Source organism: Lygodium microphyllum, chromosome 11 (assembly GCF_053477565.2).
Source record: "Lygodium microphyllum isolate KBCC chromosome 11, Lygodium_microphyllum_v1.1.10, whole genome shotgun sequence".
Classification (NCBI taxonomy): Eukaryota; Viridiplantae; Streptophyta; class Polypodiopsida; order Schizaeales; family Lygodiaceae; genus Lygodium; species Lygodium microphyllum.
Genome location: NC_141145.1, coordinates 64604453 through 64629902, shown reverse-complemented (window position 1 = coordinate 64629902; position 25450 = coordinate 64604453). Strand labels below are relative to the sequence as shown.

The following is a 25450-nucleotide window of genomic DNA, read 5'->3' as shown; positions in this document are numbered from 1 at the left end:
CAGCTTACTCTTCATGTGGCAGGGCCTCTATAAGGCCCTAATTTAGAGTCTCCTAGGCTACCACAAGAAGATAGACTTGATCTAGAATCCCTAGGTCAAAGATCAGGAAGGGGCACAGATAGGTGAGCACCTCCACATCTAGTGGCCTGGGTGGGACGCGGTCTGGCTCGTACCATCAGGACATGGTGGGAGGTGTATAGGATGGCGGATGAGGAGGTGTTGCAACGAGTATCAGGCTGCAAGAGAGGAGTGGAGTGGAGAAGAAGGGAGATAGACACAGCAATAGCTCTAGAGTGGCTTGCTCCCTTGATACGAGAGCCGATAGAGCCCGGAGAGGTATGGGCAGCTAGGTTTTCACCAACAGGCATCCCCTTTCAAGTGGCAGGTAGAGTGGATGGTGCACCACAGGATACTTTCTTCGCTGTTCACGAGGGAGAACGTCTAGCCCTTGACAAAGGGCAACAAGATGAGGGGATTGCCACCCTTTCATGGAGGAGGATTTGGGTGATGGGTCTTCAAGGGAAGACATGGCGATTGGACCTCTATGTTTTTTGGAAGGAGCTCAGGGAGTCGCGCCTTTGGAACTGCGAGAGCAGACCACTTGATGAGCTGGAGTAGGATCCAGAAGAGTGGCTATGGCCAGCCTCTGCAGTCGCCAAGAAGCCACCCAGGTTCCTAGAGTACACTACCAGGATTGGCAAACATGTACTAATGCAAGAGGATATGGACTGGGCAGCGTCACGTAGCAAGCACTGGGCAGAGCACCGCATCACGAAGCCCTTCCGAGGGACCTTCTGGCGCCGCCTATGGGATAGCTAGAGGCCAAGGAAGGCGTCGTATTTCTTATGGCTAGCGGCACATGGAGGCTTGGCGGTGGGAAGTTGGCTTGCCCAAATGCAAAAGGAGGGAGGTTGTAAGCGCTACACACAACAACCTCTAGAAACCCCAAAGCAGTGCCTTTGGTCATGTGAGGAGACGCAGCTTGTGTGGAGAGGAGCATGCTGCATCCTTTGCCGTATAGCACCCAACCTTGGATGTATCTCATGGGGAGCTTTTTGTTGGCAGGCAGAAAGCCAAGGCTGTCACCTTCTGTATAAGGCCGGGAACTAGGACACGATATTCATTATCTAGGCAGGCTCATGCGTAGTGGTTGGTTTGGAGGCTCTACCCATCCCCAAGTACTGCAGCCCACAGCAGACCGCTCAGAGGTATAGGAGATAATAGGGAGTCTTACTGGACAACATATCAGGAAGGCGCGGTGTTAGGAGGCTTTCCGCGGAGAGAGACTTTCAGCACATGCGACCTTAGCAGAGCTCTGGACCTCCATCATGCACTCCCTCCGCAGTCGATGGGATCAAGTGCAAGGCGAGTCCGGGCTCGTCAGGAGCTTCGAGGTCACTTCATGCGCACTTAGAGCGGCCAAGGTCTATTTTTCGTGATGCAGGCACGCAGCCCTAGCTCACGATATATCTCCCCCCCCCCCCGGCTTGTTGCCCCCATCCCCCCTAGACCACCTTGAGAGGCTTGTATACATGATGTATTGATGACTTTGCATCAGCTCCAGCTAGTCTGTTGAGCATGAGCACTCTGTTATAATCAGTTTTTGGAGTAATATAATTAGCCACATTTTTACTTGAAAAAAAAATGACTTAATTATATTGAAATGTGTCAAAAGACATACGACATCAGACAATTAAATATTCCTCTGCTTGGGTATCCCCAAAGCACGATAACCTCACACGAGCTTCACATTAGCTCGGCAATACACTAATCGCTCCAGCTGAGCGGTACTAAGTCGATTGCGGATCTTCATGTGAACCAAGGAGTAGGTGCTCCAATTGCGCTCACAACCCAAGCACTAGCAGAACAATCCTATGATCACGAATCACGATACGATTTTGGAGTCAAAACCCTTAATGAATTAAACTTTAAAGATGGATGCAATTGTGAAAGAGTCAAGAGTACCTGCGAGAGGATTCGGAGAGCAAGATGAGTCAGCTTTGGAAGACCTCATCTTCCATAGCTTTGCCACCATCTGAGAGAAAATTTCATCGCCTCCTCTCTCAAAACCACTGCTTTAGCAAAGGATGGTCCTAGATTGTTCATAAAACTCACCATCTCTACATCAACCTCAAGTTGCTCATCCTCGTCGTACATTATGTTGATGTACTGGTCTTTCTGCGTGAGCAGAGTGCTCTCACTAAACAGTTCTAGGGGGGAGAGGGACTCGGCAGGGAGCGAGAGAGAGACGAGATTAATCATGTAGTACATTGGCCGCTCGCAGTTGAGAGAGAGAGAGAGAGGGTACAGTACGAGACAAAGATGCATCATGAGGGACCAAGGCCATGAGTGAGAGAGCTTGAGAATTACCTTGTTGCAATGTGCACAATGTGTAGATACAGAGCGAAACAGAGCGCTATAGGTGAAATTCCGAAATAAGTCCAAATTCGTACGTTGAAGGTCAAAAAGGGGTTTTCAAAAAAATAAACGTACGGATCAATCCGTACGCGTACAGATCCGTACAGTAGGATCCGTATGGTACGGATCGATCCGTACGTACATACGGCTGCAATCTTCAGAAGAAGTTGATGTACAATGGGATTCTCCCAATCCCTTTCAGTATTGTGACTTCCCTTCCTGTCTAAAATGACCAACAAGTCTTCAATATGATTTTCCCCTTCATTCGGGCAATCAATTGGCTTTCATCCGCTTTGATGGAGATGGAAAATTCCCCAAATTCATTCGTTTGCTGAACTCTCCATCTGAATTTAACTAAAAACAGCTTCAACCCCATTGAATCCAAGGCTTGGAGCTTCCAATTTCTGGCATGCTTCCTCAGATTGCTACTAAACCCTAATTTCTACTGCAGATTAGGGTTTAGAGTAGAGAAATCCGAAATTACTCAACCTTTGGTGATCTCAATGTTGTCATGTTTGGAGCAAGGCTATAGAAAAACTGCAAGATAAGAGAGAATGATGAGGAGATAAAATTCAAACTTTCTTCGCGAAGAACTATGCTCATTGTCTTCTATGATAATCAAGTCCTACATACAAAACAATGATTACGTAATTGCCATCTTACCTAAACAAATACAAATTAGCATAAGAAGCCCTTTTGGTAAACTTAATGTTTTTGAAAAATCTATCTATTTTTCATACAATCATGCCCTTAGGACATATTTCAACCCATACAATGCCTTTCTAAGCTTGCAAACCTTATTTTCTTGATCAAGCACCTCAACTCTTGGTGGCTGGGCCACATATACCTCCTCCTTGAGGTGTTCATTGAAGAATGCAGATCTCATATCTATCTCAAGACAAGCCACTTGTCATGAGCAATCAAATAGTGATCATCCATAGGAACATGGGATGTTATACAAGAATGGCATTGGGGATGGGATCAAGAGCAGGGGGGATGGCCAAAACCAAGGAATGGGGACCAGTTGGGTCAAAGGAGGGGGGACAGCATATTAAGAAAAGACATTTTCACATATAAAACAATTCTGAGCTCATCAATTGGACTTTACTACAATGAAATACATAAAGGAGCACAACTTAAGCTTTAAAAACATCAGTTTTCATTGTATTTTATTAGCATATTGCGTGTCTGTCCAATGTCATGATTCATGTGTCTAGACTTCAAAGACAAGAACTAAAAACAAATGTCAAAAAGACAATATAGTGAAAGTAGCTATTGGCAATAGGTCATGACATCAAATAGGCAACTTATTGCTAGGATGTAACCAGCCATAAGGCCACATACAAAATGAAACTTCAACAAGGATTAAGCCCAAATCTAGAGTGAATCATCATCATCATTTGCAGGAAACTGAGCAGCTACAGCTCTCAAAGTGCTAGCATCGTGATCATGGGTGTCAGGAACAGTCTCTAGAAAACGAGCATGCTCCTCCTACTCCATCTCCCACTAGGTAAATGGAACAGCCTATGATATAACACTTTTACAAAGCATCCTCAAATTAGCACTAACAAACACTAACTCATTTGCCTTTTCCACTCCAAAGCGATTCCTCTTCTTGGAGGCAATACGACTATAGGTGCTCCATAATTACTCTAAGCAAGAGGAGCTCAATGTCTGGCTCATGTGGATAGCTAGCTTTTGCAACTCTAACCCATCTAATTCAAAGTCCTCCCACCACAAGGGTGCCCCAAGCCTATAGTGGTCCAATTGAGCATGATCAAGGACATAAGAGCCTCATCTTCTCCTATAGGTAGCAATATTATTTCTTTACTTAAACCTAGTATCTACATTAGGCACAATGTGCTCTAGAATAAGCCTCCAATGGAGATTGACCACCACATCATTTCTTGATTCTTATCCTGGAACTCACGGTCCACAACAAAGGTGGCTGAATGCAAAGGTGAACTATAGACATTTCACCTCTCAACAAAGATTATGTATGTCCTCATATTTCCGAACCTCAAGTGCTAAATCTTTTAACTTCTTGATCATCCTATCCATAGCCTCATACACTTTGCCAATGCATGGTTGCATATCGTCAACAAGTCTCAAGAAGTGTATAACAAGATATCATGGTCAAGACTCAGACATCGAAAATCCATGATCTAATGGTATTGTTGGATCAAAAGGTCCAAGTCTAGTACCACGCGATCCCAGTGATCTAGTGTAGGACCCTTTGCATACCAAACATAGTAAATTTGGCTAGTAGGTACCATGTGGAGCCTCATTGCAGCCTTCCAATATTTATTATAGGAACTACAACTCATTGCAGCCTTCCAATATAGGAACTACAACTCAATGAGGATTTATTATAGGAACTGCAATGAGGATTTACTATCCAAATGGTTTTATTATCCAATGAGGATTTATTATAGGAACTGCAATGAGGATTTCTTGAGGGCAACCCAACCTAGATATTTATTATCCAACGAGTATATGAGATTCCATCTTTATTCTATAGGGCTAGATGGATTCAAAGTGGGCAAGAGATGTTGACCACATGCAGCTAACACCAAGATATTGCTTCACTTTGGGTGCAAGGATATCTCTTGGAGTAGTAAGAAGCAGCCCACAAGTTGCACTATCATCTACACAAGCCGAGTATAGAGCGAATCTTCTACCACATGTACAAGCATGTGGCTTCGAAGTTTATTAGGAGAACCTTGGCTATCCTGAAACATGTGCTACTACACTTCATTGCCGCTATGAGAGTTGCATTGCTTTGGCATGAAATCCTATATTCCATCCTCGATCAAAGCACATTGAGATACCATGCCATTTCATTCGAGAAAAGCTCTTGGATGAGACTATTGATGTGGTGTATTGCAAGATGGGGGATAACTTGGTAGATTTGTTTACCAAGGTTGTTCCGCCATCTAGGAGGGGGTGTTAGTGGCACTGTTATTCAAGGAGGAGCTACCACAGATGATCCAACTAGTAACTCCCCGCCATCACGTCGCAAAGCTGCCACCTCGTTGCAAAGCGCTAGTCCCCCCCCCCCCCCGGCCCTGCGCCAGTTCCCCCCCCATCTTGCGCCAGTCCTGCCCCCCCCCCAACCTTGTGGCCACTTGCCCTGCGCACCCCGCCCGCCTCCGACCTATGCCCACCCTGCGCCCGCCGCTTGCACCCCGCCCTCCCCCCCCCCCCCCCCCCCTTGCACCTATCCCGCCCGCCCCTCGCTCTGCCTCTCCCCCTGACCGCCCACTTTGGGTGCAAGGATATCTCTTGGAGTAGTAAGAAGCAGCCCACAAGTTGCACTATCATCTACACAAGCCGAGTATAGAGCAAATCTTCTACCACATATACAAGCATGTAGCTTCGAAGTTTATTAGGAGAACCTTGGCTATCCTGAAACATGTCCTACTACACTTCATTCCGGCAATGAGAGCTGCATTGCTTTGGCATGAAATCCTATATTCCATCCTCGATCAAAGCACATTGAGATACCATGCCATTTCATTCGACAAAAGCTCTTGGATGAGACTATTGATGTGGTGTATTGCAAGATGGAGGATAACTTGGTAGATTTGTTTGCGAAGGTTGTTCCGCCATCTAAGAGGGGGTGTTAATGGCAGTGTTATTCAAGGAGGAGCTACCATACATGATCCAACTAGTAACTCCCCACCATCACGTCGCGAAGCTGCCCCCTCATTGCGAAGCGCCAGTCCTCCCCCCCATCTTGTGCCGGTCCTACCCCCCCCCACCTTGCCCCCTCTCTCAACAATCCTCCCTCCCCCCACCCTACGGCCCCCTGCCTTGCGCCCCCCGCCCGCCTCCGACCTATGCCCACCCTGCGCCCCCCACTTGCACCCCGCCCTGCCCCCCCCCCCCCCCCCCCCTTGCGCCTATCCCGCCCACCCCCCACTCCGCCTATCTCCTTGACCGCCCACTGCCCCCCCCCCCCCCCCCCCCACGTGCTACCCCTGCCCCCCCCCCCCATCTTGAGGCCTAGCCAAGCGGTCACACCACCAATTTGAAAACAACAATGCCCCCCCCCCTTCCTCGCCATCGACTCCCTCCCCTCCTGTTTCTCCCTCCCCCTGCAGCAACTCCCCCCCACCCGTAGCACAGCAGCGTGATAGGCAAGTTCCCAACAGGGACGTGAAAAGGAAACCTCTCGTCAGCAACGCATTCTGCAAGTTCCCCCCAATCAAACACCTTGTGCATCATCCTCTCCAAGGAACGGCTCTTAGCTGTCCCTGCCCCAGAGCTAGAGTTGAAAGAAACAACGATCTTTGGTTAGGTCGTTGGACACTACCCATCGAGGGCCTAGCTACGGAATTGGCTCCACTCCACGCTGCGCATCGGCACAGCATAGATCGTGGAGGCAATCCTCATGGGCCGAGGGATCTTCATGATTCAAATCACCTCTACGGATGCAGCTCGTGAGTTAGTGAAGAGCTCGCCCTATGCCTCCATGAACGGGGTCATTTACATGGTTCCCTAGTATAGCAGCTTCACAATGGAGACATTTGCGCTCCACAATAGATTTCTCAGACACCAGACACCTTACTTTTCCCCAGACTGGTTGTAGAGTACCGCCAATTAGTGGAGGACTTTGGACGGCTCTTTGGCACAATTGTTCCTACCTCCTTCGCAAATGATAGCTGCAAGAGTCCCAAAGGTATGAGTGGCCGTGAAATACAAAGAATATACCAAAGTTCCTAGAGATTAAGACAAGAGGTCACTCATTTAGGCAGCAGGTCATTGTGAATGGGCAACCAAGGCAATGCCTGCGATGCCATGACTTTCCACATCAAGCAATAGATTGTACGTGTTTCAAAGCCAAGGCGACTCTGCCGACAGGCCTGCAAGTGGACGCTAACAGCTTCACATGGGTCTAGAAAAGATAGAGAGGGAAACGCCAAGGGGGACCGCAACAAGCTCCTCAGAAGCAACCTCGACAATAGCGCAGGAGGGCGAGCAACGCCCCCTCGACAGAGCACTCCGCAGCCACAATCTACATCACTTGAGATTCCACAGCCCCAATACCCACACCCCCCCCCCCCACCTCCCATGCCCCCCCCCCACTAACCCTAGCCCACAGCCCTCCCCTTCCAAGACCACCGGCCCACCCACCACGTACCTCTGACCATCCCACCATCCCTCGATCCGCTTCCCACCACCTCCCTTGCCGAGCACCCCCCCTAATCCGCACCCGGTTCAGGTGATCCCCCCCCCCCCTAGACCCACCCCCCCTCCGCCCACAAGAGGTGATGAACACACGCCTACGTCCTCACACCAGCAGTTTTCCCCCTCCCACACAGCCAAAACCCATCTGCCCCTGCTACCCGTCACACTTTCCCGAGACATGCATAACAGTTGCCACAGGAGTTCTTCCGCAATGGCCCATGGTCCTACCTAAGAGTTGCAGAGCACGGAGTGTTCCCACTACCTCTAGAGGTGGGGATCTTCATGATTCGTAAGTCAAGGAGGAGCAAGGTCCATCTACTAGCGCCACCGGATGCACCAAGCTACGCTTTTTTCCTTCAGTCCTCTCACTCACGGGATTGAACGACGACACAGATAGAGGATTTGAAGAGTCAGGTGGCGGACCACATCTCCCAGTGGATGGGAGAAGAAGGACTAGCCCTGTTTGCACAGCAGTGGCCTGGTTGCATGATGGACATTAACATTTAGGCTGATGCCGAGGTCCCACACTTGAGCATTATCTTTCGAGCCCCTCCACAATGGAGAGCTCCGAGGGATGTCATCAAGTGGCCCCTGGCACAAGCGGCCCGTTTCTACCACTGTATAGAGTCAGGACTCTCACCATGGCTGATAGATGCTGAACTGACAGCCTTATTGCACTATCATATTATATATGAATAAAGAATGAGCGGTGACATTGTACACAGGCAAGCCTAGAGGCCTTTTACCCCAACATGTGTGGCATCTTGGAGGAAGGGAAATTCATTGAAAATGGTTGTTGGGCGCCAAGAGGCTTCTTCCAGGGGTAGGCCTGGCAAGTTGATGAGGTATTCTTTAATGGATCGAGACCTAAGTGCTTATCTCACTGCTGCCCAATGATTGCCTCAGGGGTATGATGAGTGATGCCTTCTTCATCTATGGGGGGAAGTTCTTCCACATAGACCACTGAGGAGCCCATGAAGGGTTTCGGCTAGCTGACATGAAACACATTGTGGATTTTGGTGGTAGGGGGAAGTTCTAAGTGGTAGGCTAAGTGTCCAACTCTCTTCAGAATCCAGTATGGGCCATAAAAGCGATGGGCTAGCTTGTTACTGCTGCCCTCTTTGAGAGTGGAGTAATGAGACTTGGGCATTTTCAAAAGGACCAATTCCCCTTCCTAGAATTCCAAATGCCTTCTTTTCTCATCAACATAAAGTTTCATGTGTGTTTGGGCATGCCCCATAGTTTCTCCTTCTCATCAGTAGCCTCCACACCAAACAAATGCCTATTCAGTCAATCACAAGTTTCCCCATGAGCTTACACCTTGCATCCTGGAATGTGAATAGTCTCCACTACAGTGGGGCACGTGGTTCCAGGAAGTCGATTGTTTGGCAGGAGCTGCAGCCTGCCCTTGCCGGACGGATCGACACCAAAAGCACAAGCTCAATCCCACACCCAAGCCCAGCAGGTAGGGAAGGTACTCGAGGGCAGCTCACACACTTACTGGGAGCACGCCACAGGTGCCCACAACAAGAGTGAAGGGACATGCACCTCTATTGGCCCGAGTCTCACCGCCCGTGTACGAGACCACGGGACAATAGTGGCAGCGAGGGTTCTATGGATCAGATTGGATATTGGGGACTCGTGCCTTGGAGTTGTCAATGTCTATGCCCCTACGGAGATAAAGACACGCAGCAGGTTTTGGGTAGAGGTCGCAGATGGACTCCCAGAGGTGGACTCCTGGATCATTGGAGGAAACTTCAACAACCTGGAGGCTTTGGAGAACGAGTAGAGCAGAGGCAGAAACTACCAAGGCATGGCTCGAGAAGACCAAGAGGCATGGGAGGTCTTTCTACTGGCAGTAGGAGTACGCGATGCCTGGAGAGACCCTACCTTCCACAGGAGGGAGAGGTCGCTAGACTTCTCTTGGGGATACAAGCGGCTAGGTGGAGTCCTGTTGGAACGGTTGGACAGGTTTCATGCGAGAGAGTGGGGAGGCTCTCATGGAGGCCAGATTGGGCAATTGGCAGGCACCACGTTGTCCGACCATTGCCCGGTTCTCCTGACACTTGATCCCCCAATATCTGGCCTAAACAAATAATCCTGTTGGATCCCTGGCTCGATCTATAGTAGGGAGTAGGTGACGAGACAAATAGAGTAGATTTGGACCAAGGAGTGGGGCAGGAGGGACCAGATCACAAAGGAGGTTGCAGAGGTCCTAGCCGAGTCGAGCAATATCTACCAAGAGGCAGCCATACAAGCCAAGTAGTAGAGCTAGGAGGAGAAGAGAGCACTCTTTGCAACCACACAAAGATTATTGCAAGAGGCACCAGGGGATCCCACCTTCCACGCACAAAAGGTGTGCGCACGAGCAGCCATTGCCGGCCTAGAGAACAGGTGCTTAGAGTTCTCTTTCCACACTTCAACAACTTTCTGGGTGCGCAAGGGGAACACGATTTGCAGGGAGTTCTTCCAGGTGCACCAACCTCACACCTCAGGAGAGCAGATACGCAGCCTTCGAGATCAATATGGGAGGACTCCTAGCCCAGACAAGGTGATGGAGATTGCCATCGACTGCTACAAACGCCTTTTCCAGCAGGAGACATCCTCAGCTAGAGAACAGCGATGTAGACAATAGGTCTGGGATCACATCTCATCCCACGTCACAGAGGAGATGGAACGTTCCCTCCTAGCCCCCTTCACAGAGAAGGAACTAGAGGAGACTTTCCGGACATAAGATGGGCAGAAATGCCCAAGAGAAGATGGCCTCTCTAAGGACTCCTTCACTATCTACTGGAAAGTGGTAAAGGACCCCCTATTGATGGCCTTCCAGGAGATTTTCACTTCATGACAAATGCTAGGGAGTCTCTCAAGAGGCCTTATCAGTCTTCTCCCCAAAGGGGGAGACCGGTTGGAGCTTTCCCAGTGGAGAGCAATCGCCTTATTGTTACTGGCCTATAAGGCACTCGCAAAGATGATTGGTAGGCGACTACACCCCGTGCTTCCAAACATTGTCCATGACACAGAGGCACGCTTTGTCCAGGATAGGAGCATCCTAGACAATGTATTCACCTTCTTTGAGGCGACAAAGTGGGCTCAGCACAATGGGCAGAGACTGACAGTACTACTCTTGGATTTCGAGAAAGCTTATGAAGGTGGATTGGGATTTCCTAGAGGGCACCATGGTGAGAGATCAGCCCGGCACGGCTACCCCCTAGCTCCGTACCTGTTCCTACTCTTTGCAGAGGCAATGTCTCACTTCCTCAGGTCACATGTGAGCGGATTACATGGCCTCCACTTCCAGTGAGAGAGTATGCACATGATACAGCACTCTACATAGAGGACGATGAGTTAATGCTGGACAGAGTGAGGCTGGCTATTTGAGGTGTTCTGTTCTGCAGCGGGAGCAAAGATCAACTAGCGAAAGTCAGTTGGTTTTCTCACAGACCCGAACTCTAGCACAGAGTGGGGCGTCCACCTCGGATTTAGATAGGTGAGCAAGGGGCAGACCATCCGATACCTAGGGTTCCAAGTGGGACTTGACATCACTCCCACCCAACAATTTCTTACAGTCCTCAATTCTATTCGGAGAAAGTTGACCTACTAGAGCACGCCTCGCCTCTCACAAGCTAGCTGAGACCTAGTGGTTAACCATGTCCTCCTAGCGACGGCCTGGTGCATCGCCTCATGTTGGTGCTTCTCCTCATCCTACGTAGTGCAGCTTCGCCGCCTAGTGCGGAACTTCCTTTGGTCTAGGTCATACAGCTCCAAGGATTCCAAGGCCAAGGTGGTGTGGCAACCATCATATGGCATCGGTCAGAGGGAGGGCTTGGGATCATAGACCCAGAGTATCAAAGTATGGCCCTCTTGGGCAAACTAGTTGTCCATGGCCTCACAACAAGAGGGTAGACCTAGAAGGGGTCCTATTGCAAGAGGGTCTTCAGGATTGTAGACCGAGGCTTGGCAGTCAGTGGAGGCCATCCCTGATATGGATCTTCACGTCAGCCCAGATCACCCCCCTCCCCCCCAAATCATCTTTCCTACGCAGCTTGCTCTGCATGTGGTTGGGCCTCCGTAAGGCCCTAATCCAAAGCCCCCGAAGCTGCCAGGAGAAGATAGCCGATGATCTCGAACCCCCAGGTCACAGATCGAGAAGGGGCATAGATTGGCGAGCATCCCCCACATCCAATGGGTTGGTTGGGAGGCAGGCCTGGCTCATACCATTAGCACATGGCCGGAGGTGTACAGAATAGTGGATGAGGAGGTGCTGCAGCGAGTATCGAGCTACAAAAGAGGAGTGGAGTTGAGAAGGGAGATAAACGCAGCAATACCTCAGGAGTGGCTTGCGCCCCCAATACGAGAGCTGATAGAGCCCGAGGAGGTATGGGCCACTAGGTTTTCACCAACAGGCATCCCCCTACAGGTGCTGGCAGGTAGAGTAGGTGGCACTCCACCTCAGACCTTCTTCACCATACAGGAGGGGGGGCGTCTAGCTCTTGACAGAGGGCAACAAGATGAGGGGATAGCTATCCTTTCATGGAAGAGGATCCGGGTGATTAGCCTTCAGGGGAAGACATGGCGGCTGGACTCTTTTGTCCTCTGGCAGGAGCTCAAGGAGTAGCACCTTTGGATCTGGGAGGGCAAGCCACTTGATGTGCTGGAGTGGGATCCGAGAGAGTAGCTATGGCCGGCCACTGCAATGGCCAAGAAGCCACCGAGGTTCCTTGAGTACATCGCCAGGATTGGCAGACACGTGTACTGATGCAAGAGGATATGGATCGGGCGCCATCACATAGCAAGCATTGGGCGGAGCACAGCATCACGAAGCCTTTCCAATGGACCTTCTAGCACCACCTATGGAATAGCTGGAGGCCGAGGAGGGTATCGTATTTTTTATGGTTGGTGGCACATGGAGGCTTGGCGGTGGGAAGCTGGCTTGCCCAGATGAAGGAGGGAGGTTGTAAGTGATGCATAGAGTAGCCTCTGGAAACCCCCAAGCACTGCCTTCGGTCATGTGAGACGGTGCAACTCGTGTGGAGAGGAGCATGCCACATCCTTCGCCGTATAGCACCTAGCCTTGGATGTATCTCATGGGGAGCTTTCTACTGGCAAGCGGTCAACCAGGGCAATCACCTTCTGTATGACGCCCAGATGCAGGACACAATATTCATTATCGAGGCAGGGTCATGCACAATGGTCAGTTTGGAGGCTCTACCTATCCACTAGAGACTGGAGCCCACAGCAAACTGCTCTGAGGTATGGGAGATCATAGGGAGTCTTACTGGTTGGCATATCTAGAAGGCACAATCTCAGGAGGCTTTCAGCGGAGAGAGACTTTCAGTACAGGCGACCTTAGCAAAGCTCTGGACCTCCATCATCCACTCCCTCCACCGCCGATGGGATCAGGTGCAAGGCTAGTCCAGGGCTTGTCAGGAGCTCCGATGTCATTTCATGCGCACTTGGGACGGCCAGGACCTGTTTTTCATGATGTATGTAGGCAACCCCAGATGGCGATACACCCCCCCTCCATGGCTTCTTGCCCCCATCTCCCCTAGACCGCCTTGAGAGACTTGTATACATGACGTATTTGTGACTTTCATCAACTCCAGCTAGTCTGTTGAGCATGAGCATTCCGTTGTAATCAGTTTTTTTGAGTAATATAATCAGCCACATTTTACTTGCAAAAAAATTTAGGGGTGTTAGAAATCAGTTATCTACTCCCCTCGTTTCAATGTTCATTCACTATAGATTTTTGTGTTCTACTATCTCTTTCTCTCTCCCTCTTCTCTCTATATTCATTTTCTTTTAGTCTACTCGTACACTTCTACATTCGCTGCACTAACAACTTGGGGGGCTAAACTCAGATGCATCTCCTAGCCAGCTCCTTAATCATCTTTGCTACCCTTGCTACTGCATTTGGTCACGCAAATTCATGATCCATGTAATGAAGACCTCCACTACTTCTCCATCAAAAAGATTTTCTGTTGCAAGCTGATTCTCCAAGTTTTGAATTCTAGTCTAGTTTCGTCTCAGTAAATCCCAAGTTTAGCTAGCCTTGGATGTGTGTTGAATAAGAGTGACAACAGAATCACATGAGCTAGTACTGAGAATGCATTTGTGTCTCTTCTTTCCCAAACATAAAGAAGGGTTGGATTAGGTGGGATTTGGTTGCTAGGATTGCATGGATCCACTGTTGCGGTTGGTTCAATATCAATCCCTAAAATTGCATCCAAGAGCTCATATGAGACTAGGATGGCACTGATTTTTAAACTTCCATGAGATATAGTTTGTTCCATCAATTTTACCATTAGTGAAGGTAGGTGGACGAATTCACTAGGTTTACATCCGTACAACCACATTGCTAGTTTCTCACTATTGCTGTCGATGCCAATAGTTGACATCACTTCTAGCCCTTTCAAGCACAAAATTTGAATTTGCTTATATTTAGATGTTACTCAGAGTCCTTGGCACTCTGATACCATGTAAGAAAACAAAGCACAATGAAAGATAACAACAAACACAAGTACAAGAGAGAATAGGAGAGAACAAAAGAAAAGCTTTTCTCTTTTACCACACAAATACAATTGATGGGCTGAAGACTCTCTCCACCCATGCGCTTCTATGTCCTTAGATGGTGATCTAGACAAATGTTGGATGGAGGATAGTGAGTATAGATGATATGTAATGACACGCTCAATAGCTATGTTGTATTTATATATACAACAATCTCACAAAGAGGTCAACATAGGAGGTGAGAAAAAGATAGATCCATAAAGTGGATGGTACATGAATCATAATGTGGATGCTAGGTGGATCTATAAAATAGATGGTAGGTGAGGAAAAGGTGGATCTATAAAGGAAGATCCATAAAGTGAGAGGTGGATGGGTAAGGTTATTGAAAAGTTGGATATTAAATATTCTCCATCAACATATAGAATATCAAATGTCCTCCAACACGCTTCCCCTTGACTCACTGCTCACATGGTTCACCTTAACTCACCACCCATATGGTCCATTCCACCCACTCACCACCGCTTGGCAATATTCTAGGGAAAATTTCCCAAATCCCCATAACTCGTCACTTGGTGTATATAACCACCTTCATGAACTCTTTCCCACTTGATCCAATGTTCAAGTCCATATACGCCATCTAATAATCATTTCATCTTCAAGGTTAAGACCCCTTTCAATGTCAAAATTGTAAGCCCTGCCAATGACCAATGCCCATCATGGCTTCTCGTCATTAGGGGACCTTACAACATTGGACACTTGCTGCACAAGCAACTAAGAGGTGGGTATGTGAGGGACTTCCAACATGTACATGACACACGTTTCCTAACAATGCAATCACTAGATTCCTCGTTTGTTCTACATTAGAACACGTAAGTTGATATTGCTAAGTGATGAAAAGCTGTCCATATACAAGGTGGATCAATCTTCAATATGTTTAGTTCCCTTTCTTTAAAGGATCTCACACATTGAGGGCCTTCTATTTTGTGGATTGCAATAAAGAATGTGCAAGTTTTTACCTCTTTTCAAAAAAGCAATCTTTAAACATTTGTATGCAAGGCACTAAATTTGGATTTCTCATCTTGCTACAAATATGTAAAATTATTAGGCGTGAGTAAACTCACCAAAGTAATGGATGACACATTCTCTATTTGTTTTAACACATGCCAACCACCCCCCCCCCCCCCCCAAAAGAAAAAAGGAGAGGCAAAAACATATGTGGTTTAAGTTTCTTATTGCTCATTGTCTCACAATAGGAACGCTTTCATTATCCTACAAAGATGGAAAAATATGAAACTTGGACAAAACTGCTTAAATGATACATGTCACAATCAAGTCGTTTCAACAAAACATGTGCATAGTAATCATATTCTTGAAAAGTACAATTAAGCTAAGAAGTTGGAAAACATATTTAACTGATACATAACATCATACCACTCTAGCACAGCATGTCCATGATATTAATACCCTTGAAAACTGCAATCAAGCTTTGAGTTGAAATGTAGCACCTTTAGCCATGAATCAGAGCGCTTCGAGGGAACATAAGATGAGACTTGATCAAGTGCTTTAACCATGATTCCTTCACAAGATGCATTAATGGCTTCACCTAGAAAAGACTCAAGTCTCACAACGGCAGTTGAGTTCTCTGGCTTTGCCTCATTTTCTTGAATCTACAATCGCCAATACCAATGGTTGTCAAGAAGCACAAAACAATAAAAGCAGCTTTGAGCAATAAAATGAAATGCCACAAAGATTACAACCATAAGTTTTAAAGGTAAACAAGTTGTCTGTTCTGGCTTTCACCCAATCGTCTAATCAAGAAAATGTGTATAAAATAAGAAGCGAGAACTTCAAACATACAAATTTCTTGGTTGAAAGTGTACACTTGCAAGGCTGACTAAAAAGCACATAAATGCACTTGGACAAGGAACCTCATATCAACAAATACTAGGAGATCCTTTTACCTATCAGAATTTGAAAACCCAAAGGATTGAAGAACAAGTTCGAAATTCATATTACATGTGTGTGTACATATGGGCAAGGCACAAATGCATGCCAAATGGAGGACTCCACCATCAACATCTACTATCTCTTGAATGCAGAAAACTTTCACTAAAACCTTCTACTTTTATGGAGATGCCTATCACAGGCTTTGTCAAATGGCAAATCAATACCATGTAGATAAATTGTCATTGAATGTTATGGGAGATGTGTGCCAACCACTGAGAACATGCCTTCTCACAACTCACAACTTTCCAAATACTACATATGGCAAACATTTCTGGCTTTCAATACGTATACTCTCACTCTATCTTTCAGTTCAGCAAGTACACTCTACTCTCTTGGAGCGACTGACTCACTATCACTATCTCGTTTCTCTCTCCTGGATTGCTAGTCTTGTTTTCTCACAGTTGGTATCACAATAACTTCTACATGTGAATTGTGAACAACTACCATCAACCGGTGTCACTCCACCAAGGTCCTATTGCAGCCAGCCAATGTTCAACCCACCAAAAAGGAGGAAGAGCCGCCAGCAAATCCTTCAGCCCATCGCAATTGGGCCACTTGTCAATGTGCTCCAAACATAGCCACCACTACCACAGCTAAGCCACCTATCAAGCAAACACCGCCAACACCACCTGCCTAGCTCCGCCAGCCATGCTTGCGTATGCCAAGCACTATGAGCTCGTCGCCAACAACTAAGCACCGCCCGCCAGTTCTGGCAGCTGCCACCCTCTGAAATGCCTGCACTTGCGCATTGGTGTCATTTTGCCCAATACTCCAACTCATCCCAACTGTCCTTCACCAATCTGCCAGGCAGTTGCACCTTAACCCAAATTGCGCCAGCTAAAATTTGCTTGTCCTCACCTCCATCTCTGCTCACGCCCACCAACACACTCGCCACTCTGCGACACCACCCACCACCTTGCCGCAACGCTGCCAAAACCACTAGCGTCTAATCAGCTATCACTTGCCCTGGTTTATTGCCAGCAATCCCCCCCCTCCTAGGGCCTCTACTTAGCAATGCCTCCACCCATGCCCGTTGAGCCCGTTGAGTACTACCACCAAATCCCAAAGGTCTTGATGATTGTGCATGCATCCTGCGGCACCCATGTTCTTCATTGAATCGGCTTTCCACGTGCACCTTGACACTCAAAGAGCGGACATTGCATAATTTTCTTGAAATTTGTGCAAAAAATTTGGGGCATTTTGGTTGAGAGGCTCCGCCATGCATCTCGAAAAAAATATCAATTGTTGCTCCCTATTGGCACACATCTCAAGGTGACAGACTATAGAAATTCGAGTTGTAAGGTAGCAATTTCTTCAATTTCTTTGAAATTTTAGGAAGAAATTTGGGGCTTTTGCCTTGCACACACTCTTCTTTGATAGCATTGCACATGACAATGCTATCGAAGTATTTGGCTGCAATTTTTCTTCATAACTGACCGTATGTCATGTCAATGAAATAATGATCATAGCAGCATTCTTGGTGTTCACACTCACGAGGGCGAGCTTGATGGCTCCAACTACCCATTGTGGAGTTTTGTGGTCCACAACCTTCTTGTTGTGAAGGACTTGTGGGGCTATGTTACATGTGACTCACAACAACCAAGAGGTCTCACACCAAGGACACCTCAATGTCACACTCGAGGACAGGTTGCTGGTGTTGTTGCTGTTGTTGCTGCCCCTTCTATGAAAGATCAAAGGAAATAGGATTCAAAGGATGGTCAAGCACCTTGTTTGATAGCATTGTCAATAAAAAGGGCCATCATTCTCCACATTCGGTCTTGCAAGACCTCAAAATCAGCATGGGACATACGTGGGTGTATGTTTGTACCCTATCTCACTCGTATCTTCACAAAGAGTTTGCAAATGTAAACATGGACAAGGTTAATAGCGTGATGGATCACCTTACTCATGTAAAGGATTTGCGTGATGTTGACGACATTATTCAAGATACTGAATTGGTAAACATCATATCAAACTCTCTTCCAAAGTCATATCTTGGTTTCCACAACTATTTGATGTTGGAGAGCCTTTTGTTGCAAGAGGAGCAAAGTCGAAAGAATGTTGCATTATGTTCAAGTGATGTGACTATGCTTTCCAAGTTTCAAGGCAAGGGTAAAACTAAGAAAAATGCAAAAAATCAACAAAAGGGCAATGCAAAATAGCCATCAAACAAGGCTACCCAAGACTCAGATAAGTCTAAAAAGAAGGGAAAATGCCATTATTGCAAGAAACCCGGTCACTATATTAATGAATGCAAAAAGAGATTGGTTAAGGAGAAGAAGAAAGACTCAAATTTGACAATCCAAGAGGCATCAGCCAGCAAATCAACAAATGGTGATGCTTCAATCAACTTGGTAGAGGAGGATTTGCATTTCTCGCGTGCAATTACGATTTTTCTATGGTTGATTCAACATTTAATGCTATTGAAACGCAGCAAACACGGTATTTTGACAGTGGTGCATCAAAGCACATTACTTCTAGGAAGTGCTTGTTTACTTCTTTTCTTTCAGTCCCCCCTTGCTGGTAGCATGTCACATGTGTTGGGAAGCACCCTCACTATTACTAGTGCATATGGTTCTGAATTCACACATCTAGATATCTTGTTTACACTTGCCATTACAAAGAACTTATTGTCTATTTTTGCCTTCAATAAGCAAGGGTTTCAGGTCATCTTTGAGGATGCCAACTATATTCTCAGAGATAGAGAGATGGACTATGTACTCACATAGTTCAACACCCTATACAACAGTTTATACTTGTTAAACACTTATGATCGAAAGTCCCATGATGCTCTCACAATCACAAGTCTTAAGTCCACTATTATGTAGAATGCCGAGCTTTGGCATGGCCACTATGGACATAATAAGCTTTGGGAGTTTGACGACCCTTCAAAGGTGTCATATGGTAGATGCATTGCCTCCAATGTAGACTCCATCTCCTCATGCATGCGAGGGATCACTTTGATATTTGTGGTCCCATGAGAACACATGCACTTAGGGGTTGTCTTTACTTTGTTACATTTATCGATGACTACTCATGGTATACATGGATGTATGGCTTGAAGGCCAAATCCGATGCATTCATGTAATTTAAACATCTTGTGGCAAAGCTTGCGCCTGAAATGGATTTAAAAGTGCAAACACTTCCAGTAAGCTCATAAGCATATGCTCATCACAATCATCTACTTCCATTATATCAACCAAATGTGCCCCCCTTGCATCATATCTTACATATCTGGCAGCCCTTCTAGTGTGCTCAGGTAAAGGGGCATCCATTTTACTCTCATAGAGAGTTTGTGATTGTAAGCGCCCCGAACAACGTAGTATACTTAACAATTATGATATTCGCTTGTTTTCGAGATTTAATATGAAAGAGAATGAACACTTAAAGCTGAAAATGAAAATTACTCACAAAATTACAGCCATGAAAATGTAAAAGTAATGGAGACAAGATTGAGGGTTGAAGATGGTCAACCCCCCCCCCCCCCCAAGGAATGTATTTCTGCTCAACCCAAGTCCCTTAGGGAAGAGCTCAGTTACAATCAACCTGAGAGTGAGGAGAAGTAATTCTCACTCTCACAAGATCATGCAAAGATGCACAAACACACATGCATTATCTATTATGCAATGATAAGAACTGATTTCTTTACAGTATGAGAGAAGAAAGAGGGGAAATCAGCCTTTCTCCATCGTTGATCAGCAATACATGGATAGGGCTTGCTTCTTGTTGCTAAAATGGAAGAAAGAGCTCGAGAAGGAGGTGCTTTAATGAATTTACAGGCTTGCTGTCCTGTAAAACAGCAATGATAGAAGAGGGAATATGGAGAAATTTGATAATGGAGAAGTGGGGGATGATGATGGGGATGGATGGGGCCAGTTTCTGGCTATCTGTGGGTGTTGTACATGAGTTTACAGCAAAGAAAAATGATGCTGAATGAAGAAAAACGAGCTCTTATTTATAGGAGAGGGAAGAGCTAGTACAAAAGGGGAAAGTGGAGTAGCACAAGACAACTGTCCAGCCACATGTCATGAGATATGACAAGTGGTGGGACTCTTGGAAACTTGTGTGACAAGTGTCTTGACACTTGTCTCTTCTCTATGGCCTTCCTTTTTGGACTGAAGACTGTCAAGAATAGAAACAACCAAATTTAGTAAGCACAATCAAAGTACAAAATTCACTATTTTTAGAATGACATCCCTATTTTCTAGGACTAGCATTTTTAGACTAATTCGAGGCTCCTAAAATTTAGGGACCTCCTAAAATTTAGGGACCCCCCAATATGGGTGGCATATGGAAGCTTTTTCCGTGTACATCGCAAAAACCATATCAGAATCTTCATGTGACGTTTCTATGCAAAGAAATGTGCATTTCAAGCTTTCAGCCCACACATGCACATTCTACAAGCATTTCATGATCATGCCATCTTGTTGATTGTAACTGTCTGTTCTGGCAGATCTAGCCCACACTTCAAGGTATCAATCCTTTCTGTGTGCGAGTCTAATCCTGATATGCATGAGTTCTGGTCACAGGCGCCCAATCGGGCCATAAAGCTGGAAGTGTGAACTATCTTTTCTCTAACCCACCGTGTGGGTCCACCATAACCTGTGACCACTTATCAATGGCCAGCTCCAATGCACTTTTCTTTATATCTAATTAGTGCAAAGGAAATAAATTTAATAAATCATTATATAGATATATTAATGAAAAAGAATACAAATTTTGTTTCTATAGAGTCGTGACAGCCCTCTGGCTTTTATTCAACTGTTCTCAGCTGAAAAGCTTCTTGATATGGCTGAAGAATGTCTGGGTAATCCTTCATGAATTCCGGTCAAAATTCATCTTTTCCAAAGCTCTCCAATAGATACTTTGGACCCTTCAAAGTGATTGAGATAAATGAACTTTCTTATCGACTTGAGTTTCCTGCTCATTGGAAAAAATACACAATGCTTTTCACGTAAGTTTGCTAAAACCTTACATAGGACCAGAACCAAAGGAACCCATTACTGAAGATCCCCCAGAAGTTGAAGAAACTGAGCAACTCTTGGAACCTGAACTAATTTTGTTTCACAAGGATCGAACCACGAGAAGTGGCCTTGTGACACGAAAATTCTTACTAAAATTCAAAAATCTACCCACAACAAATGCACAGTGGATAGATGAAAAATTCATGAAGGACTACCCAAACATTCTTCAGCCATATCAAGAAGCTTTTCAGCTGAGAATAGCTGAATAAAAGCCACAGGGCTGTTACAACTCTATAGAAACAGAATTTGTATCCTTTTTCATTAATTTGTCTATATAATGATTTATTAAATTAGTTTCCTTTGCACTAATTAGATATAAAGAAAAGTGCATTGGAAATGGCCACTGATGAGTGGTCACAAGTTATGGTGGACCCTCGCGGTGGGTTAGAGAAAAGATAGTTCACACTTCCACCTATATGGCCGATTGGGCGCCTGTGACCAGAACTCACACATATCGAGGTTAGACTCGCACACAGAAAGGATTGATGCCTTGAAGTGTGCGCTAGATCCACCAGAACAGACAATTACAATTAACAAGATGGCATGATCATAAAATACTTGTACAATGTGCATGTGTGGGCTGCTTGAAATGCACATTTCTTTGCATAGAAAAGTCACATGAAGATTTTGATACCGTTGTTGTGATGTACACGGAAAAAGCTTTCATATGACACCAATATTGGGGGGGGTCCCTAAATTTTAGAAGGCTCAAATTAGCCTAAAAATGCTAGTCCTAAAAAATAGGGATGACATTCTAAAAATAGTAAATTGTGTACCCTGATTGTGCTTACTAAATTTGGTTGTTTCTATTCTTGATAGTGTTCAGCCCAAAAAGGAAGGCCATAGAGAAGAGACAAGTGTCAAGACACTTGTCACACAAGTTTCCAAGTGTCCCACCACTTGTCACATCTCATGACATGTGGCTGGACACTTGTCTTGTACTACTCTACTTTCCCCTTTTGTACTAGCTCTTCCCTCTCCTATAAATAAGAGCTCGTTTTTCTTCATTCAGCATCATTTTTCTTTGCTGTAAACTCATGTACAACACCCACAGATAGTAGAAACTGGCCCCATCCATCCCCATCATCATCCCCCACTTCTCCATTATCAAATTCCTCCATATTCCTTCTTCTATCACTACTGTTTTACAGGACAGCAAGCCTATAAATTCATTACAGCACCTCCTTCTCGAGCTCTTTCTTCCATTTTAGCAACAAGAAGCGAGCCCTATCCATGTACTGTTGATCAACGATGAAGAAAGGCTGATTTCCCCTCTTTCTTCTCTCATACTGTAAAGAAATCAGTTCTTATCATTGCATAATAGATAATGCATGTGTGTTTGTGCATCTTTGCATGATCTTGTGAGAGTGAGAATTACTTCTCCTCACTCTCAGGTTGATTGTAACTGAGCTCTTCCCTAAGGGACTTGGGTTGAGCAGAAATACATTCCTTCGGGGGGGGTTTGCCCAGCTTCAACCCTCAATCTTGTCTCCATTACTTTTACATTTTCATGGCTGTAATTTTGTGAGTAATTTTCATTTTCAGCTTAAGTGTTCATTCTCTTTTATATTAAATCTCGAAAACAAGCGAAAATCATAGTTGTTAAGCATACTACGTTGTTCGGGGCGTTTAGCGTTTACAATCACAAACTCTCCACGAGAGTAAAATGGATGTCCCTTTACCTAAGCACACTAGAAGGGCTGCCAGATATGTAAGATATGATGCAAGGGGGGCACATTTGATTGATATAATGGAAGTAGATGATTGTGATGAGCATATGTTTATGAGCTCACTGTTAGATGATAATGAGCCTACTTCCTTGGATAAAGCTCAACAAGATGTACATTGAATGCAGGCCATGCAAGAGGAGTTAGGCTCCATTTCCACTAACTCTACATGGGATCTTATGGGTTTTACCACCTAGCAAGAAGACCATTGGCAATAAGTGGGTTTTTAACTCAAACTAAGGCTAATGGTATAATTGACAGGTAAAAGGCACAGTTTGGTAGCAAAAGGCTATGCGCAGAAGAAGGGCATAGATTATGAGGAAACTTTTGCCCCTACATCACCTACGAGTACAATGAGAGCATATTTGGCAAACAAAGGGTACGAAAAAGGCTAATTATCATTCTTTCTGCAAATGATATGCTGCTCAATGGACCTACAAACGGAAACATTGCAGATTTTGAGACTAAATTAAAACATTAATTTGCTATGCCAAACATGGGCTGTGCACACTACTATTTGGGGATTTAGTTCACCCAAAATCAGCACGGTATCATCATGTCACTATCACAGTATCTGAATAAGCTGTTACATAGGTTAAATGTGCAAGATTACAAACCTATGTGCACTCCTATGGAGCCAAGCTTAAAGCTATCTATGCATGATGGTGAAGAGATGCATGATGTTGCAATTTACAGCCACGCTGTTTGCTGCCTCATTTACCTTTGCAACACACATCCCGAAATTTGGTATATGCAGTATCTCAAGTGAGCACATATATGCACAACCCACAAAACATACATTGGCAAGGTGTTAAGAAGATCTTCAGATACTTGCAAGGTACTCAGCCACATGCATTATTATTTCCCAAGGGGGAGACTTGCTCTTACAAGCTTACAATGATTTAGATCTCTAGGAGTCTAAGTCACTTGCTCAAATTTAATCTGAGTAATCTATTTGTGAGCCCCCCCCGTCTCTATGCAAAGCGGCATGCCAATGAGAGTGAAGATGTCTCTGCAGGAATGGACCCAAGATGGCAATGGAAGTAGAAACATGTGCTTGAGTGTAAATGAGTGAAATCAAAGACCCATGTAGTTGCATGTACTTAAGTCCATTCACTGCATAGGAGATGTACAAGGGCACCTTGGACCTTGGGTCTATGGGGCACAAAATCATCCAGCAAGCATTCATGTGAAAGGCCTTCAACAACACATATCTCTTCAATGAGATGAAAACGCCCATGGTATTAAAGATCTAAGGTTATCCATAGCCTACTTAGCATTCCTTAATACACCACATTGAATAAATTTCCATAAAGTAACCAACTGATTCCTCACTTAAAAGATATTATCTCTGCAATCAGCCCCATTCATGCAAGAATTTCAGGCAAACTGTCTACAACCTCATTAGTTCAGTAGCAAGGATTGAATCAATTCTCCTTCTTGTTGAGTCCATTTCACAATGCATTCCAACTATTGCAATCCTACTGAGTAATACAAGCTTTCTTTACTTCAGTTTCATTATCTCAACCACTCTCTTCTATTCATTGGTCTTTGACACACTTGCAGTAGTCCAATTCGACTTACGATCAATGCAGTGCTAGTTGATTGACTACATTAGTAGTGACTTTATGCAATGATAACTAGTTTGTGGTCCCACTTTTCCAACATTGTAACACAGCTAGTATTTGAGCTCCAATTTGTGCGAGTCCTCAATTGTGCATACAAAGATTAGGAGTATCTCAACTCAATTCAGTATATCCTTATTTCACAACTAGCTCCAAGTGATATATCCTTGCTTGGTGATGCAAACAAGCTTTGACAAAACCAACTACCATGCATGGAAGTTCAAAATGCAAGCTAGTTATTAATACGAATTCATGGAGTATTGACAGAGGTAAAGAAGCAAGACCAACACATGGAGGCTACTTATTGGGGCTCTTCCTACTGGAAATGTGCTGCGTGCTCATAAGATCTCTGCTGGGCGATGCAAATTCTGTACTACATGTGATGAGACACTGCTTGATCTTTTTGTCTCCTGCCCTGTTGCAAGACAGATTTGGAATTTTGTTTTCCGTGTATAGTCCTCGTTGACTCGACACCGGATTTCAGTTCATTTGTGGATTTTGGGGAAGATGATCTCCATGACCTCTTTGAATTCAGATTATTCCTGCCTTTTTCATTTCCTCAAATGGACAGCCTTGTGGCATATTTGGCGTACTCAGAATGCTTTCATTTTTTATTCAGTATCTGGGATTCATGGTCACGTGGCCCGAATCCAGGGTTTAGTGTTGTGGCAAATCACCTCTATGGTGTCTGCTGACCTGGTTCTTCCTAATATTGCTTCTCCATGGCTGGGCACTGTCTACTCCACACCAGCTGTGCTTTCAGTGTGATATTTCTGTCTGTGTAGACTTTCCTTCATGACTATTATTGTCCGTTATTTCTAAGCCGACCTGATGGTCTGATGTAAAATATTTACTACTTAATTCAATTATCTTCACGAAAAAAAAAAAACCAACTCAAGCTCAAGGCCTTATCAACATCAATGTCAATGATAGTATGGTTGGCTAT

The 25450-nt window shown here is 45.3% G+C and overlaps 1 protein-coding gene across 4 annotated transcripts in view; it reads right to left on the bottom strand.

Moving 5' to 3' along the window:
* The window catches only part of LIG6 (DNA LIGASE 6), a 251305-nt gene that overhangs the window by 43236 nt on the left and 182619 nt on the right, over nucleotides 1–25450 (bottom strand). For 3 of the 4 annotated variants that reach the window (XM_087687657.1, XM_087687656.1, XM_087687658.1), the window contains one exon: nucleotides 15627–15788. In XM_087687657.1, the coding sequence (XP_087543783.1) occupies nucleotides 15627–15788 (162 nt within the window). Of the gene's footprint in view, nucleotides 1–15626; nucleotides 15789–25450 lie in introns of those variants that run through there. The other variant, XR_015692342.1, reaches the window with a different exon arrangement.